General features: G+C 44.5%; 1 protein-coding gene across 1 annotated transcript in view; it reads left to right on the top strand.

Annotated features, from left to right (window-relative positions):
- Positions 1–10,528: 10,528 nt before the first annotated feature.
- Positions 10,529–18,085, top strand: part of tmem63a (transmembrane protein 63A) — a gene marked incomplete at its 5' end in the record, with an annotated part of 30,566 nt that continues 23,009 nt past the window's right edge. Inside the window, one exon of the mRNA XM_080534292.1 lies at positions 10,529–10,731. Coding sequence (XP_080390418.1) covers positions 10,529–10,731 — 203 coding nt within the window. The remainder of the gene's footprint in view (positions 10,732–18,085) is intronic.

The raw sequence follows: 18,085 nt of genomic DNA, 5'->3' as shown, positions 1-18,085 counted from the left end.
GACAAACATATTTACAATTAGCATTTTATAAAGTAGAACTGTAATGTGTACTTTCTCAGTCAGTGCTAAGTGCAGTCATCTTATGCAGCATCACTTTTCACATCAAAACAAAAGTAAACTAATGTGTACTTTCTCATATTATGAACATTGACAAACATATTTACAATTATAGCATTTTATAAAGTAGAACTGTAATGTGTACTTGTGTCTCAGACAGTCAGTGCTAAGTGCATCTTATGCAGCATTACTTTTCACATCGAAACAGTCATGTTACTCACTCAAGTCAGTGTGATGGTTGTGACTGGATACTGTCTACAAGTGCTTTGTAGTTTGGCTCATAGCTACTGACTGCCAGTCTGAGACAGTCTGTGAGGTGTCTGTCAGTAAGGCGGCTCCTGTACTTTGATTTGATTATTTTCATCTGTGAAAATGACATTTCACAGAGATACGTGGATCCAAAGTAGGCACTCACTCTTAGTGCACATGCAGTGAGAAGAGGAAACTTCTCTCTGCTGACAAGTCCCCAAAAGTCACCGTCCCTTGGTGTCCCTTGGTGTGGCGTGACAGTTGGATGTCTGAGGCCATCTTTTTCAGTGTTTCATTTGGAGAAAATATTTCCATCACATCAGTGATGCATTTCTTAATAAACTCTCCTTCATTGTATGGCTTTTTAGCACGTGCAATGTTCCAGGCCACTTGATAGGACGCAAGTGTCACTGTCTCTGATTGCTTAACCAATATTTGGAACAACTTGGTCTGTGTTTGTGTCTGGCTTTTCAAGCTGTTTAATTTACCCTTGCGAAGTTCGGTGTCTTTTGGAAACTCCTGGTCAATGTTAGCATGCGTTGTGCTGAAATGGCGCTGGAGATTGGAAGCTTTGTAATGTGCCAACGATGTTTGGCATATCAGGCAGAATGGCTTTCCATTGCGCTCCACAAATAAATATTCACGACGCCACTCGCGTCCTAACTATTCCCACCGTAGTTGGGGTAGACCACGCCAACTTCTGGAATATGTAGGGGTGTTTTTTTGTTTTTTTTTCTCAAACACAAACACAATCACTGACACTAAGAATAGGCGCGCGTTCCAGGGCCCACAGGGTAATGAGAGCCGCGCCCGGCGGCCGCCGTGCCCGCGGCGAACATTGACCGTTGGCCCGCGGCACACTCAGCGCCGCCGAGTTGCATACAGAGATGGGTAACCTATATCTAATCGTGCACCCCGTGTTACGACCTGCGGGGCGGAAGAACAAGATACAGAGAACACCCCTACATATTCCAGAAGTTGGCGTGGCGTGGGCGTGGTGTGGGCGTGGTCTACCCCAACTACGGTGGGAATCGTTAGGACGCCTCCCACTCGGCTAAAAACTTCCTGTGCTCATCTCCATACTTGCGTTTAGCTGTACATTTCTTCCCTGACATTTTTATTTTGTTGTTGTTATCCGTAATTTGTCAATAAATGAACTGTCAAAAAGCCGTGTTACGTGACAGCTTCTCCTCAGAACGGACAATTAGGGAACAGTGTTGCCTGATTTGGCCGATTCCAGCCCAATCGAGCTACTTATGATCACTCTGGGTGGGTTTTTAGACTCTGGTTGGGCTGAAAAATCAATCCAATCTGGCAACGCTGTTAGTGACTCGAGATGATCCTTGAAAAAAAAGTAGCGGGGTACAGCAGCGTGCAGCAAGACAGAGGCCGCGTTCGTAAATTCGCTCTGAGAACGTTGGTGCCTCCACGTCTCTTGTCCAATCAAATTACTTGGTTCCATTATGACGTTAAACCCAGTGTGCGCTCCGGCGAATTTACGAACGCGGCCTGTCAGAGAGAGCGCTACACCAACACTTTTAATGAATGGATTGAAGAGCCGCACACAGACAGCCAAAGAGCCGCCGCGGGTTGGCCACCGCTGATCTACAGGGAAAGTCTCAAAGATCTACCAGTCGCGATCGACGGGTTGGTGACCACTACTCTAGGCTACCTAACATGATTAGGCTACCTTGTATAGTATAGTATACAGGGCTCGACAGTGCGACCATTTCACTCGCAATTGCGACTAAAAATACATCTGTGCGACTAGAGAAATAAATTCACGAGCACACCGTGCGAGTACATTTTATTTTTATTTATTATTCTAAAAATAAATCTGCGCGAACCGTGTGGCCACATTTTAAGCCGTCAGCCAGCCCGCTACGACCACGGGAAGTCATGTTAAAAGTGAAGTTACTTCTGTTAAACTGGCGCTAAGCTAACATCGCTAATCGCTAACTCCCTCCTGGGCCTTAAAGAGACAAGCGCCCTTTTCTCATCTCAAGCTTCATTAGCTTCATTAGCTCACCACATCTACAGATTTGGTCCCACACACTCCAGATTTGAACCCAAGGTTACAACCAGGGTTAACTACCCAGGGTAGAAAGTAGAAAGCTCTCAGACCTTCAGAACCCATTGAAAGTAGTGGAGGTACTCCAGAAGTCCAAATGCATCTCTAACCCTAGGAAACCCTAGGAAGCAAGTTGCCTAATGGCATGAAAATGCAACATGTTGTACTTGAGTGTGGCAGAGAGGTGGGACCCCCGGGGATGGTGGTGTGCTAACAGCTAGCCGCCGCAGAGGCACCGTGCTGGGCTGGCCACCTCCACATGTCACCACCCCGGGCAGCATGGGGCTGGGGACTGGTCATCTGGATGTGGGGTAGTTTAATACCCCTAGATGTGGAGTTGTCTGGCCACCGTGTGTGACTGATGTAGCCTGACCCAGCAGCAGGGAGGTGGGCAGCATGGAGACAGACCTCTGCATGGCCTGGCTGGGCTGCTAGCTGACAGACCTAGCCCTAAAGCCTGGCTGGGCTGCTAGCTGCTAGCTGACAGGCATGACATGGATGAATGAATGAACATGCTGCTAACCAGGAGAACTTGACACAGCTAGTTACCATAATACAATGCCATCAACTCTGCGTCTAGTAGGGCTGTAGGCATGGGCCAATGTGTGATTTTGGTGCAAAAATGGCAAAATCACTAATAAAAATGTGTTATAATTAAAATTTTCACTGTGCTCCTAAATTTCTTTGTGTGCCCCTAAAATGTTTCATTTAGGAGCACATGTGCTCCTAGTGAAAAAGGTTAGCGTAGAGCCCTGGTATAGTGGATAGTGTACATAGCCTTTATTTATGTAAACCAGCTCTTTTCCCTTCTTGTTTTTAGTTTTTTTTTCCCTAGCACCAGGGGAGCCCCCCCTCCCAAATTTCGTTGTTTGGTACCTGTACTATATCAATGACAATAAAGACCATTCATTCATTCATTCATTCATGATTAACTTTGACTGCTTGCCTTTAGGCCACCTAACATGATTCACTTTGACTGCTTCCATATAGGCTACCTAACATGATTCACTTTGACTGCTTGTCTATAGGCTACCTAACATGATTCACTTTGACTGCTTCGTCTATAGGCTACCTAACATGATTCACTTTGACTGCTTGGCTCTAGGCTACCTAACATGATTCACTTTGACTGCTTGGCTCTAGGCTACCTAACATGATTCACTTTGACTGCTTCTATAGGCTACCTAATATGATGAACTTTGACTGCTTCTATAGGCTACCTAACATGATTAACTTTGACTGCTTCTCTATAGGCTACCTAACATGATTAACTTTGACTGCTTGCCTATAGGCTACCTAACATGATTCACTGTGACTGCTTCTATAGGCTACCTAACATGATTCACTTTGACTGCTTCCATATAGGCTACCTAACATGATTCACTTTGACTGCTTGTCTATAGGCTACCTAACATGATTCACTTTGACTGCTTCCATATAGGCTACCTACCTAACATGATTCACTTTGACTGCTTGGCTATAGGCTACCTAACATGATTCACTTTGACAGCTTGTCTATAGGCTACCTAACATGATTCACTTTGACTGCTTGCCTATAGGCTACCTAACATGATTCACTTTGACTGCTTGTCTATAGGCTACCTAACATGATTCACTTTGACTGCTTGTCTATAGGCTACCTAATAGGGGTGTAAATCACCAGCTTCATCACGATACGATATTATATCGATTTGTTTGTATGACGATACAATGTTTGACGATATCACAATGTCAGTCACGATACGATTTCGATTCGATTCGATTCAAGATCGATATGACGATATGATCGATATGACGCGATATCATATGCCAATCTAACACAATTATCAACTCACAAAAACAACTAGAATATGATTTGACCATTTTATTTGTGAGCTCTTCCAGGTATCCAGCATTTAAATCATATTGTATTATACAGTATTCTTCTGTTACAAAAAGAAAAATAGACCCGTTCACTAGTCTCACAAACAAGAGATATTCAGCTTTAAAACATTAATGTCCTATGAAACAAAACTGCGCGGCCAAGCGATGTCCCCCAGACAGGCGAAGGCGCTGTCCAATCCAGTTGAGAAACTGGACGGGGGCGGGGTGAGCGCGGCCGCTGCAGCGAATGGAATTCCAAAACAAGCGCACCTCAAGCTAAAAAGCGAAAGACAGGACTTTCCTCGTGACTTTTTTAGATAGATTTGGTAGAGGCAACTCATATATAATGGTGACAGTCACGCAGAATGTGCCATTTCAAAATAAAGGTGTATCTTTAAGATGACGATATAGATCGATGTTTTTACATTGCGTCGATGTAATCAGATCGTTAGTCAATGAATCGATGCATCGATGTGAATCGATGCATCGTTACACCCCTACTACCTAACATGATTCACTTTGACTGCTTGTCTATAGGCTACCTAAGCGTTATGGAACGCTTCGCGTCGTGCCTAAACACCCAGCTAGCTGTGCCGATATCCACGGCTTCTCGTTCCATAACGTTTTTATACAACAGTTACCACATTTATCTATCAATATTTCACAAAAGAAAGACAAGACACACTTCTAATTAATGTATTTTAATGGAACTAATGTTTTATTGTAAGTGTATTCATCAGTTGAACAGTTGTTTATCGGTTGTTAAGCAATGGTAATAATGTAACTTTGATAACGGTAATATTGTAACGTCGATGGGTCAATGACGGATAAGGTTTTCAGAAGTGCAAAAAGTTAAAAAGTTAAATGATGTAGGCCTATAACGCATTTTCCATTAATAATATATTTTATATTTTGCACCCAAAGATGTGCAAATAGGACTAACATTGATTGTCATAATTCGGTACAACCATTATATTTATATTTAACCAGATTTCTGGTTGTACCGAATTATTATTTTTTGGTTGTACCGAATGATTTTCTTCAAGTAAACAGTTAAAACAGGCACATGTTTAGCTACTTATGTGAGAACTTGACCTTGAGCTTGAACTTAGCAATATAATAATTCATATTATATATCTTTCGAAAATATTTCAACATTTTCAGTGTGTTTTAGCGGTTGTACCGAATGATGTGATATTTGGGGACATTCATAACAGGGAGCGGAAAAGTGCATTTATCAAACATTTAAGAGAGAGCTGGCTACTTTTCTTCTCACTCAGAGGGTCTGCTGCAGGGGTCTTAATGATGTCATATCCTGTCACATGATGATTATCAGTTGATTAGATTTTTTTTGTGACAAAGGTGATTTGAGGAAAGCAAACATTTCTACATAAAAATCATTAACCATTTTGCAGTATATTGTTATAAACCCTTGTAAAATCATCCCAGAATGTTTATATAATAGTTGTAATATAATTTTAGATATTTTAATTGCACATTAGCTGGTTGCATTTGTGTTCGGACGGTTGTACCGAATTACTTTTCAACCCTTTAAAGAGCTGAAAGTGCCTGAATTTGTAAAGAAAATCCCCATAAATAGGGATGCTCCGATCTGGATCTCGATTTTTTTCCTCAAGATCTACCGATACCGATCTTTTTTTGAATACATAACTGTAGGCCTACTGACTGGATAATAGCCTACATATTTTTTGCTTTTTAGACAAAAGTCTTGATCCATTAGGCACCAAGCAAATGCAGACCCATTTGTATGGCATAGTAAATGTCTGGCCTATCACCCAGTTAGGGCCTGAAGCCCAAGTCAGTCGATATGGCTGTATAAAAGACATCTTAAATGTGGCCTTCATGGTTTACATACTGTTACGTCCTCCTATGTTTTCTGTTCAGTTATCTGTCTTTCCCAGGTGTTCATCGTTTTGCCCAGTCCACGTGTCCAATCATCAAATCCACCTGTGTTCCTGCCCTTGGAATCCTCACTCAAGTCCACCTGTGTCATCCAATCAATGTTCCCCCTGCCCCCTGAATAGGCCCTCAAAATTATTATTATATTATATAAACCCCTCAAAAAATATAAACCCCTCAAAAAAAGTTTGGAAACGTTATTTCAGTCGATTCTTCCTCCCCTTTAATAATACCAATTGGTATTGTATTTTATATCGTTGGGAAGCCTGATTAGTCACCTTTACAACGAGGTACAACGTGTAAGGATCATGCATTTGTGGAATGAGTTACACAGCTAAACGTATGGGTAGCGGCCCAATTTTTTGGGCCAAAATCCCCTGCAATATTCTTCTGTTGGTATTCACTCTCGTTTTGAGCTTCAAGTGCTGGCAGGTGTATGTCAGTCACAGGTGTGTGACTGGCACCTGAATGGCACCTAATTGACAGGAATTATATTCTGGGGCCAGTGGCGATCCCATATCTCCAGAATCTGGGACCTAACTCCATCCTCCAGGATAACAACGCTCGCCCCCACAGAGCCAGGATCATCACAGAGTACCTCCAGAATTTGGGAGTGGAGAGGATGGAATGGCCTGCCGTGAATCCAGACCTCAACCCAATTGAACACTTGTGGGATCAGCTTGGGCGTGCTGTACGTGCCAGAGTGACCAACGCAACCATGTTGGCTGACTTGTGGCAAATCCTGGTTGAGGAATGACCAGCATGAGGAGGAGGAGCCAAGCTGTTGTGACTGCGTATGGATCTTCCACACACTACTGAGGTCCCTGACAGTGTAAAATGAAAAAAGTGTAAGAATGGCCAATATGTGTTGTTTTTTCCTTATTACTGTGGGAGAGTGCAATCATCCAATCCACCAAGCAACTCAAAACGAGAGTGAATACCAGCAGAAGAATATAGGGGATTTTGGCAAATATTTTTGGGCAGCTACCCACACGTTTAGCTGTGTTGCTCATTCTACGAATGCATGATCCTTACAAGTTGTACCTCGTTGTAAAGGTGACTAATACCAATTGATATTATTAAAGGGGAGGAATAATCGACCAAAATAACGTTTCAGAACTTTTTTTGAGGAGTTTATATATATAATGTATATAGCCTACTTCAATATACAGTATATCAGACAAAAGCTAAATGACACATTTAATTTGAATGTAACCTCTTTTAATTAACAATAGGCTATACAAGTTGCCAACATCTTGGTAAAAAAAGGAAAATAAATTGGGACATTATATACAAATATTTATGGAAGTCTCATATCACTATATAAGCTGTAACAAAAGATTTACTGAAACTCACTGCTCACTGACCCAGTCCTATGCCTATCATACTCTAAACACTTGAACTTCACTCTAAGCATGGAGGGCAAATGCCTACATCCAGTAAGATAGGCTATCAAAATAAAATATCCCAATTTATACTTCTGCGTCGAATTTACGCGCGGCTACACCGTAGCCTACGCCGGAGCCGCAAGGGCTCTCCCAATTTATAGTTCTGCGTTGGTCGGTCTGCGTCGCGTTGGTCGGTGTACTCATAGCGGCATAATAAAGATGTTGTTGTTATGCTTGTTGTAAAGAAAATGTCTATAATGCATTGAAATGACATTAAACTAAGATAATAAGATGGTTATCATAATTTTTAAAATCTTTATTAATAAGTAATTACAGAAAAAGTAAATGACATTTCTGTCATGGCTTCCGCATTTACGAGAGAGTCGGAATGTGACACTACCAAGCGGACCAATCACAGTTCTTATAGATAACTTTACATTAAATATGTGTTATCATCATCCGCTGTGAAACACCACAGGTAATCATTTATTTCGAAATAAACAGGATTGTACATCTCGTAAATGTGAATCGCGCTCCTTATGCGAAGGCTGTGCTTGACGCTTCCATGGCATGGGGTGCTCCGTTGGAACGGTGTACTCATAGCGGCATAATAGCGATTTTTGGGTTATGCTTGTTGTAAATAAAAGTTCTATGATGCATTGAAATGACATTAAACTAAGATAATACGATGGTTATCATAATTTTTCAAATCTTTATTAATAAGTAATTACAGAAAAAATAAATGAAATTTCTGTCATGGCTTCCGCATTTTGGTCTACGAGAGAGTCGGAATCATGTCGGAATCATGTGCTACCAAGCGGACCAATCACAGTGCTTACGGTCTGCGTAGGCACTGTTGTGTGTAGCAATAGCTAAGCATTCCGAATGTTTTCATTAATAGTTCGCTTACAATTTGTTTTCCCACAATAAAATAACGTAAAAGATCGGCTTTTGCGATCGGCCATTTCTGACGATCACCGACCCGAGTAATTTGGAGTGAAATCTACCGATTTAAATCGGTGGCCGATAAATCGGAGCCATAAACTCTTTGTGTATTCAATAAAGGAGAGCAAATAGTGTTAGTTAACATAATGTATATATATATTAATTGTTAATTTTAGAAAATATTACATTCGGACACAAAATGTACACGTCACGTCATTGACCTGGATATAGATTGGACTCCGCATACGAAGTGTACTCACGCGAGCTTTTATTGACCGTTGCACGCCATAGAACACTGACACAGTCACAATTCAAGGCACGGTTAAAGCTTGGGTTATCCCCTTGAACTCAACTACCCCATACTCCCACCTGTACAACACATCTACGGTTTGACACATAAAACTGACATGGAATGTGCCCATAATCCCTTGGAGCCGCTGATATACAAATCAGTTGTGGCCAAGCGGCCAATCAGTGATCAACAACAACAGCAGTGAACAACAGCAGTGAGCAATAGCAGTAGCCGCGACTAGCTAGCTGTATGGAATGGAATGGAATGGAATGGAATGGAATGGACTTTATTTGTCATTGCTACAGTACAGGTACCAAACAACGAAATTTAGGAGCGGTGGCTCCCCTGGTGTTAGGAAAGGAAAAGAAAACACATTTTAGAAAAAGCATAGATGCATAAGATCACAAGAAGGTAAGGAGCTGGTTTACATCAATAAAGGCTATGTACACAATCCACTGTACTATACTGCACAGATAGTCAACTAGGGTTGTCATATTGCACAAAAAGTATTTTTTCACATTATTTTAAAGTGACACAGTTTGCAGGCTTGAAAATGTACATGTTTGTGCCTCAGCACTAGCTGCCATACAATCCGTCCAGACTGTCCTGGGCCCAGAACTTAGGCCTTTTCTGTGTTCAGGGCCTTGACGGCCCTGTGGTAGAAGCTGTTCTTCAGTCTGTTTGTCTTAGCGGCCGGGGTCCTGTACCTCCTGTTCAAGGGCAGCTTGACAAAGTGTTCGTGCCCAGGGTGGGTCGGGTCCTTGGAGATCTTGGAGGCCCTCCTGAGACAGCGTGTTTTGTACAGCTCCTCCAGAGAGGGGAGGGGGGCGCCGGTGATCTTCTGTGCTGTTCTCACGACTCTCTGTAGCTCGTTTCTCTCCGCTGTTGTGCAGCTGTGGAACCAGTTGGAGATGCCGAAGGTGAGGATGCTCTCCACTGCGCCGTGGTAGAAGGCCACCAGTATCTCCTGCTTGTTGTGTTGTTTCCTGAGGCATCTCAGGGTGTATAGCCGCTGTTGTGCCCTCTTGATGGTGCCTTTAGTGTTGTCCTTCCAGGCCAGGTCATCCCACATGTTGTGTCCCAGGAATCGGAGGGTTGAGACTCTCTCCACGCTCTCTCCGTCGATGTAACACGTAACCAGGCGATAACATTCGCCACAATATATACAAACGCGGAGTAATATGAAAAGATGTGTCAACATTCCATTAGGCCGTGTGTATGTCATATCATGGGCTGTGTTCGGAATGGCATACTAGCATACTACTCATACAATGACGTGGATTTTAGTATGCGAGAGCGTTCACACTGTACAGCAGGGGTCGGCAACCTATGGCACGCGTGCCAGCAGCTTAAACAGTGGCACGCAAGCAATAAGTGCGAGAATGGGAGAATGTTTATTTTTATTTTTATTGGCTGCATTCGTAAATTCGCGCACACTGGGTTCAACATCACAATGGGACCAAGTAATTTGATTGGACTAGAGGCAGTCTCAGGGACGCTCCGGCGCTCTCAGGGCGAATTTACGAATGCAGCCCTAGTCTCTCATCCACTCCACGAGAGTCGTATTCTGGCGCCAATTTTCAAAGTAAAATTCTGAATTTTATCTCACCCTGCTGTCTCACCCTGTTGAATGTCACCATGCGTCTGATCCTGATATTATATAAACAGCCAGGGTAAGTTGTTAACTTCATAGTCAAGCGATCTGCACTGACACACCGGCAGTTACAGTCCCTGCTTGAAGAAATGGACTGCGTCTACAAGGGTCTCCCTCTCCTAAGCTGCGGGAAAGTTTTGGACCGGTTTGTCGGCTGCTTTGATGCCATAAAGGCCTTCCTGGCTGAAAAAGGCCAAGACTATCCAGAACTCGAGGACAATAAGTGGGTTGTGAAACTCATGTTCCTCGCAGATATTACTGGACACCTGAACGCTCAATCTCCGTCTGCAAGGTATGTATGTATCGTAATGTGTATGTGTGTGTTTTCAGTTTTTTTTTTTAAGTCTATTTTTTATTTCTATTAATATAACTAAAATGTTTTAAAATGGTTTAGCTTTAGTTAACTATAATAATATTGTTGTGTGTGTGTGCGTGAGCGTGCAAGTGCAAAGTGCAACAATAAGTCTTATCTTATTTTATCTTCAGGTGCGGACCGTGCGGGGCAAACAGTTCTGGATATGTACGAGACATGGGCGGCTTTTGTGGGAAAGCTGGCAGTTCTTTCAAAGGGCGTCGCTACCTCCACTTTCCGCTACTTCGGACACTTACGGGAGCTGTCAGTGACGCACAGCATCAGCACCACTGAAATATGCGAATACATCAGAATGCAGAGTCGGAGTTAGCAACCTATCTGTGTGAGCAGATATTCTCACACATGAAGAGTGTGCTGAGCCTCTCACGCAGCCGTCTGACAACTGACCACTCTGAAGCTTGTCTGTTACTTAAAGTGACCAAGTACCACCCCCAGATAATGGAGTTAGGCAAAGGAAAACAGGGCCAGGGATCACATTGATTGTTAGGACTGTTTACATGGCTTTGCATACATAGGTCTTTGCTAAACGAAAAAAAATGTTTGTTGTGGTTGGAATAAAAGAATAAAATGTAAGTAACAACCAAATAATTATATAAATATAAATTATAATTCATACAAGTAAGACCCTTGTATAATCAGGGGTGCACATCACTTTTTGGGGCCAGTGCTCAGAGGAGCACCTAGGGATGCTGCTTGGTGCTCCCCGAGCTCGCGAGTCACGACCCGTCCCACAGGATGGATAAAAAAGGGATACATGGATATATTATTAGCAAAACGACATTTATTCATAAATAAAGATGAACGACCAAATTATTGTGTGCAAAACAAAAGAAACAAATGCAAAATCAAATGACTGCTCTTTAAGAATGAAAGTCTGTCCGACTCCTTTAAACACAATGAAATCAACTGACATCTCTTTAAGCACTAACTGAATGTCTGTTCTTTAAACACACTGATATAAACGGACATCGCTTTAAGCACTGCTCTGTTCTGTAAACACTGAAATCAACTTTTCAAAACAAAACAAAAAAAAAGTTGGTGCGCAAGAGCGCCTTCATGCGGCTGATCTGCCGCGCAGCATGCATTTTGGCGACGCATGCGCACTGGCGCACCAGTTATGCGCACCCCTGTGTATAATCACCATCCAGTTAGGCCTACTTATTAAAATGATAACCATAGGGAGCGGCGCAGTTAGCAACTTTGTTAGAAATTGAGCGCTCCAATTTGCTTAAAGTTGTGCTACGCATCACAAAGTTTTAGTTGTCTTAGATGTTATGTTGGTAATTTTGTTCAAGTTTCAGTTAGTTGACTGTTAGGCCTGTTTATTTAGCATACATGGCTTTGCATACATAGCTATTTGCTGAAAATTGTTGTTCATGTTGTGGAATAAAATTGCAGATCTGTTGGTCTGTTTGGTTTGGTTTGATGTCGAGTCATAATTAATGTTGATATTGTGGTTGGCACACTGACTAACAAGAAAATGTAAAAATGGCACTTCATATAAAAAAGGTTGCCTACCCCTGCTGTACAGTATGAGAGATTTGAGTACGTGAGAAATTTAGTATGTATACTAGATTTTGGCAAATATTATAGTATGCCATGACTGGACACTACTGGGGTACTAAATCCCCAAAATGCATTGTGCATCTCTTCAGTCTCATCAAGTTTTATCAGCATGTTAAATGTGCAACAAGAGGAGAAAAAACACTGGATAAGGTATACACCAACATCAAGCTTGCTTACAAGGCTAGACCACTAGCTCATCTAGGCATGTCTGACCACGTGTCAATCCTCCTGAATCCTGATCCCAGCCTACACTCCCATGAGGAAAAGTGCTCCCATCACCACTAAGACTGTCAGAACCTGGCCAGCAGGGTCCGCTCCACTGCAGATCTGCCTGAATGACACCTCATGGCAGGAATATGAGCATGAGGACCTGGAACAGTTCACGTCGTCGGTTCTGAACCACATATTGAACTGCACCAACTCAGCCACCGTGGACAAACGTGTCCGGGTCTACCCCAACACGAAGCCATGGATGACTGTGAAGGTCCAAAAACTGCTCAAGGAGAGGGACAATGCCTTCTCAGCGAAGGACACACTGCTGTACAGCACCACCAGGGCTAACCTAAAGCGTGGCATCCGGGAGGCCAAGGCAGACCACAGAGAGAAGATTGAGGAATGCTTCCTGAGCAACGACTCCAGGCGGGTGTGGCAGGGGGTTCAGCACATGACAAACTTCAGAGACAACAGGCTCACAGCCGCGGAGGACGACCCCCTGCTGGCGGAAAAGCTGAACTCCTTCTACGCCCGGTTCGACGAGGGGCGAACGGAGGTAACCACAACACAAACACCACTCTCTCCAGCTCTCAGCAGCCTCACCCTCACAGAGCATGAAGTGAGACGCGTGCTGAAGGCGGTGGACCCCAGGAAAGCCTCAGGGCCGGATGGCGTCCTGGGACGGGTGCTGAGGGACTGCGCCGACCAGCTGGCCGGGGTTTTCACCAACATCTTCAACCAGTCCCTGTCCCAGGCCACCATCCCACTCTGCCTGAAAACCTCAACTATCATCCCAGTCCCGAAGAAAAGCACGGTGAGCTGCCTAAACGACTACCGCCCGGTGGCACTCACACCAATCATCATGAAGTGCTTCGAGAAACTAGTCCGGGCCCACATAGTCACACGCCTCCCGCCCAACCTGGATCCATACCAGTTCGCCTAGAGAGCCCACAGGTCCACAGAGGACGCCATCGCGACGACTCTCCACTCCACTCTATCCCACCTGGAGAGGGGAAATAGATACGCGAGACTGCTCTTTGTGGACTTCAGCTCTGCCTTCAACACCATCCTTCCAGACAGGCTAGTGACCAAACTACTAGACCTGGGACTATCACACTCTATCTGTGCATGGATCAAGGACTTCCTGTCTGACCGCCCCCAGAGGGTGCGGGTGGGCTCCCACACCTCCACAGCCCTCAGACTCAGCACTGGGTGCTAAGCCCCATCCTCTACAACCTCTACACCTACGACTTCACCCCTGTCCACCCCAGCAACTCCATCGTAAAGTTTGCAGACGACACCACCGTGGTGGGCTGCATCTCGGGGGGGGACGAGGCGGCGTACAGGGATGAGGTGGAGCAGCTGGGCAAGCTGTGCAAGGTTAACAACCTGCTGCTGAACCAGTCAAAGACCCAGGAAATCATCGTGGACTTCAGGAGGAAAAAATCTGAGGTCCAGCCCCTGCTCGTCGATGGAGGGAGCGTGGAGAGAGTCTCAACCCTCCGATTCCTGGGGGTGCACATACAGGATGACCTGTCCTGGAAGACCAACACAGCAGCCATCATCAAGAAGGCACAACAGCGGCTCTACTTCCTGAGAGTCCTCAGGAAAAACCACATCAGACAGGAGCTGCTTGTGACCTTCTACCACTGCGCAGTGGAGAGCATCCTCACCTACTGCATCTGCGTGTGGTTCTCCATCTGCACAGCCGCAGAGAGGAATGCGCTACAGAGAGTCGTGAGATCGGCCCAGAAGATCACCGGCGCCCCCCCTCCCCTCTCTGGAAGAGCTGTACAACACACGCTGCCTCAGGAAGGCCTCCAAGATCTCCAGAGACCCATCCCACCCTGGGAACGAACACTCTGTTCGGCTGCCCTCGGACAGGCGGTTCAGGACCATGTTCGCAAGGACAAATAGACTGAAGCTCAGCTTCTACCCCAGGGCCATTCAGGCCCTGAACACAGCAAACACCTAGGTTCTAGGCCCTGGACAATCTAGACAATTTGATGGCAGCTACTAGATTGTAATCAAGTGCAATAGGGCTGCAACTAACGATTATTTTGATAATCGATTAATCTGCCGATTATTTTTGGGATACAAAAAAAGCAGGGGGAAAAGATAAAAAATAATAAAAATAATATTGAGCTCCATACTGCCAGACTTTTGGGGCATTTTCGCTGAACTTTGAAGACCCACCAAATATTGACTTTTCGGACTACATAAACATTGAACATATCTACCAAGACTTAAGACTCTCTTCTTTCATCAGAAAAAAATTGTTTCTAGCCTCTTTGAGTGTTTAGAAATCGGCCGTAGAACATAGGGTGGTTTCAGCAAAAACACCTGATTTTGACCAATAAACAGAGAAAACGAGCTTTTTCTGCAGAGAAGCAAATTCAAGCAAAACGGTGACTGACGTCCACATATTTTAGTTTTAGTGACACCTCAAACATCTGAAAAGTTGTTTACTTCTATGAAACAATAAAAACAACACAGGAAAAAAGGCTTTTGATGACAAAATAACTACATTTATTCACAGATTTAGAACATTTAGAATCATCATCACTCAATAATATTTTTTTTCTGTGTGGTAGGCTTTGAAGCACTCTCCTGAGTGCAGGGGTACATGGCAGGACCTGCACCACATTCTGGTCTCTCTCCTTTTACCCCTTCGAACGCAGACCCTACATTTTCTTGCTGGCTGTGTGTTATTGCTGGTGGGCCTTAAGCGTTCCAACTCATGCCTGGCCATCCGGCCATCCAGCCTGCTGTCTGGGTCTCTCTGTCTTGCTGCCCTGGTTTGTCGGACCTCCTCTTCCTCCTCCTCCTCCTCCTCCTCCTCCCCCCCCTCCTCCTCTCTCCCCTCCTCCTCTCTCCCCCTCCTCCCCCTCCTCCTCTCTCCTCCTCTTCCTCCCCCTCCTCCTCCTCTCTCCTCCTCCTCCTCATAGGTTTTTTCAGTCCACGACCTCGCCACCCTCCTCATGAACTCCAAGTGTGTTTTGCACTTCCCCGGGTTCCTGGCCTTGTACAGCACATAGGCATTGAACACACAAAGCTGAAACAAGTACGCCACAAACTTTTTTGACCAGTTGAGTGTTTTCCTAATGAATGGGTAGTATGCAATGTTCTGGTCAAGTTTGTCCACCCCATTCATGCAGGCATTGTATGCCACAACACACTGCGGTTTGAGCTGACCCACCTTCTCCTTCTTCCCTTTCTGCCACACCTCCACCCTCTGCATGCTGTCATGGTGGCAGGTTGTCACCATCCTCACCAGACGCTTGTCCTGCCATGCCATAACCAGCACCCTGCCATTGTGCCGCACCAGCCTCCCCTCCACACCCAAGTCGGCCTTTGTCGGCTCCCTTATGATCTGCGGTTCCCCCCTGTTTTTTCGCAGTGTTCCGCAGACGTTGGTGTTGGCTTTGATCAACTGCTCACACAGTTGAACAGAGTTGTACATGTACAGTGTGTATCCGTGTCCTGTGAGACGGTCAAGGAGGGAGAACACTGTGTCTGGGAGTGTGTTATGCTGGCCAACATAAGGCTTCATGTTAAAACAATACCCAGTATAAGAGTCACACAGTATGTAGGATTTAATTCCATACTTCACCGGCTTCTGAGGGTTATACACTTTGAATGATAGGCGGCCACGCCACTGCATCATTCCTTCATCAATGCAGATACTTTCAAAGGGCTGATACAGCTCTTTGAATTTGGCTACAACATGATCTAAAACAGGACGCACTTTATACATTTTATCTGTGGCGTCCTGTGATGCATTATTGTTGTAGTGGAGGAACTTCCAGATGAGCTGGAACCTGTTCCTGGACATGGTTTTATTGAAGTATGGAGTGGCGTCCTGTTGATCCACACTCCAATACATTTCTAGTTTTGGCTTTTTTATGTAACCGGTGATGAAAGTGAGTCCAAAGAATTGTTTCAGTTCTGGGACTGTCACCGGTTTCCATGACCTCCCTCTGGAGTGTGGCAGAGTGTCGGGATGTGCCTGTAAAAACTGCTGGGCATACAGGTTGGTTTGATCTGCAATGTGCTGCAGCAGCTCATCAGGAATAAGCAGCTCCAGGAAATCAACCGGCAGGTCAGATTCCAGCTCTGCAGCAGCATTCTGGGGTCCAGGGGTTGCCGTGAATGGAACCTTTGTGGGTTGCCAGTCACCGTGACCCCAACCAGCATCTTTCTCTGAAGACAGCCGTCTCCTTGCAGCACACCCTCTGGTTGAGGCACGTCCTCTGCTCGATTCAGGGACTGTAAAATATTGAAATATATACCATTTTATACAAAATATATATACAAAAGGCATGTTTTATTGCTTTGTAATGATATAGTGTAATAGTAATAGTGTAATAGTGTAGTGTAATAGTGTAGTGTAGTGTAATTATATTTCTATATATTTTAAATATATACGTGTATTATATATACATTTACATCCGGTGTAAAGAGGGTCTGTCTGGACGCTGTTACTGGGAGGTTGAGTGGAGTGGGGGGGGGGGGGTTGATACAGCAGTCTCATATAAAGACATCAGCAGAGCAGGGTGGGGTACTGACTGTCTATTAGGATTCAATAACAAGTCCTGGGTGTTATACTGCTCTAGTGATGGTTATAGTTTCAGCACAACACACACAGGTAGACATCAACACAGAGAGGTAGACTTCAAACACACAGGTAGACATCAACACACAGAGGTAGACTTCAAACACACAGGTAGACATCAACACACACAGGTCACACACAGGTCATCAACACACACATCAACACACAGAGGTAGACTTCAAACACACAGAGGTAGACTTCAAACACACAGGTAGACATCAACACATAGGTGTAACCCTCCTCTATAGAAACATAGTTAGTGTAACCCTCCTCTATAGAAACATTGTTAGTGTAACCCTCCTCTATAGAAACATAGTTCGTGCTCTGGTTCTCAGCACAGCTACGCAGACTACAGCTGGACGAGCAGCGTAGTGACAGTCAGCTAGCGGCAGCAGCGAGCTAACCCTGCTAGCTAACTCACTAGCATGTCCTGACAGCAGACAGCAGACAGCTTCACTCTCAAGGCTTTTGAGTAGCATGATTTAAATGTAGCCGCCGCGCCGGTGTAGGTACCGGATTTTCCCACTTTTCCGGTTCCGGTCATAGGTTCTGCCCTTTCCGGCCATAGGTAGCGCAATGATTCGCTATGATTCGCGATGCCTACACCGGCCGCAAGACAGCGTGGCGTGCGTCAACAGGAAGTAGGTTTGTTATGGAAACAAAACCCGGAAAAAAAAGAAGAAAAAAAAATTACGAATCGATAATGGCATTCGTCGCCAACGAATTTCGTTATCGATTTTTATCGATTTAATCGATTCGTTGTTGCAGCCCTAAAGTGCAATACTGAAACACAACTGTGAACATTTCAAACCTGCAAACTGCGACACTTTAAATGAATGTGCAATAACACTATGTGCAATATGACAACCCTCGGGTACA

Source organism: Nansenia antarctica, assembly GCF_963989245.1.
Source record: "Nansenia antarctica genome assembly, chromosome: 6".
NCBI lineage: Eukaryota > Metazoa > Chordata > Actinopteri > Argentiniformes > Microstomatidae > Nansenia > Nansenia antarctica.
This window is presented reverse-complemented; position numbering and strand designations above follow the sequence as displayed.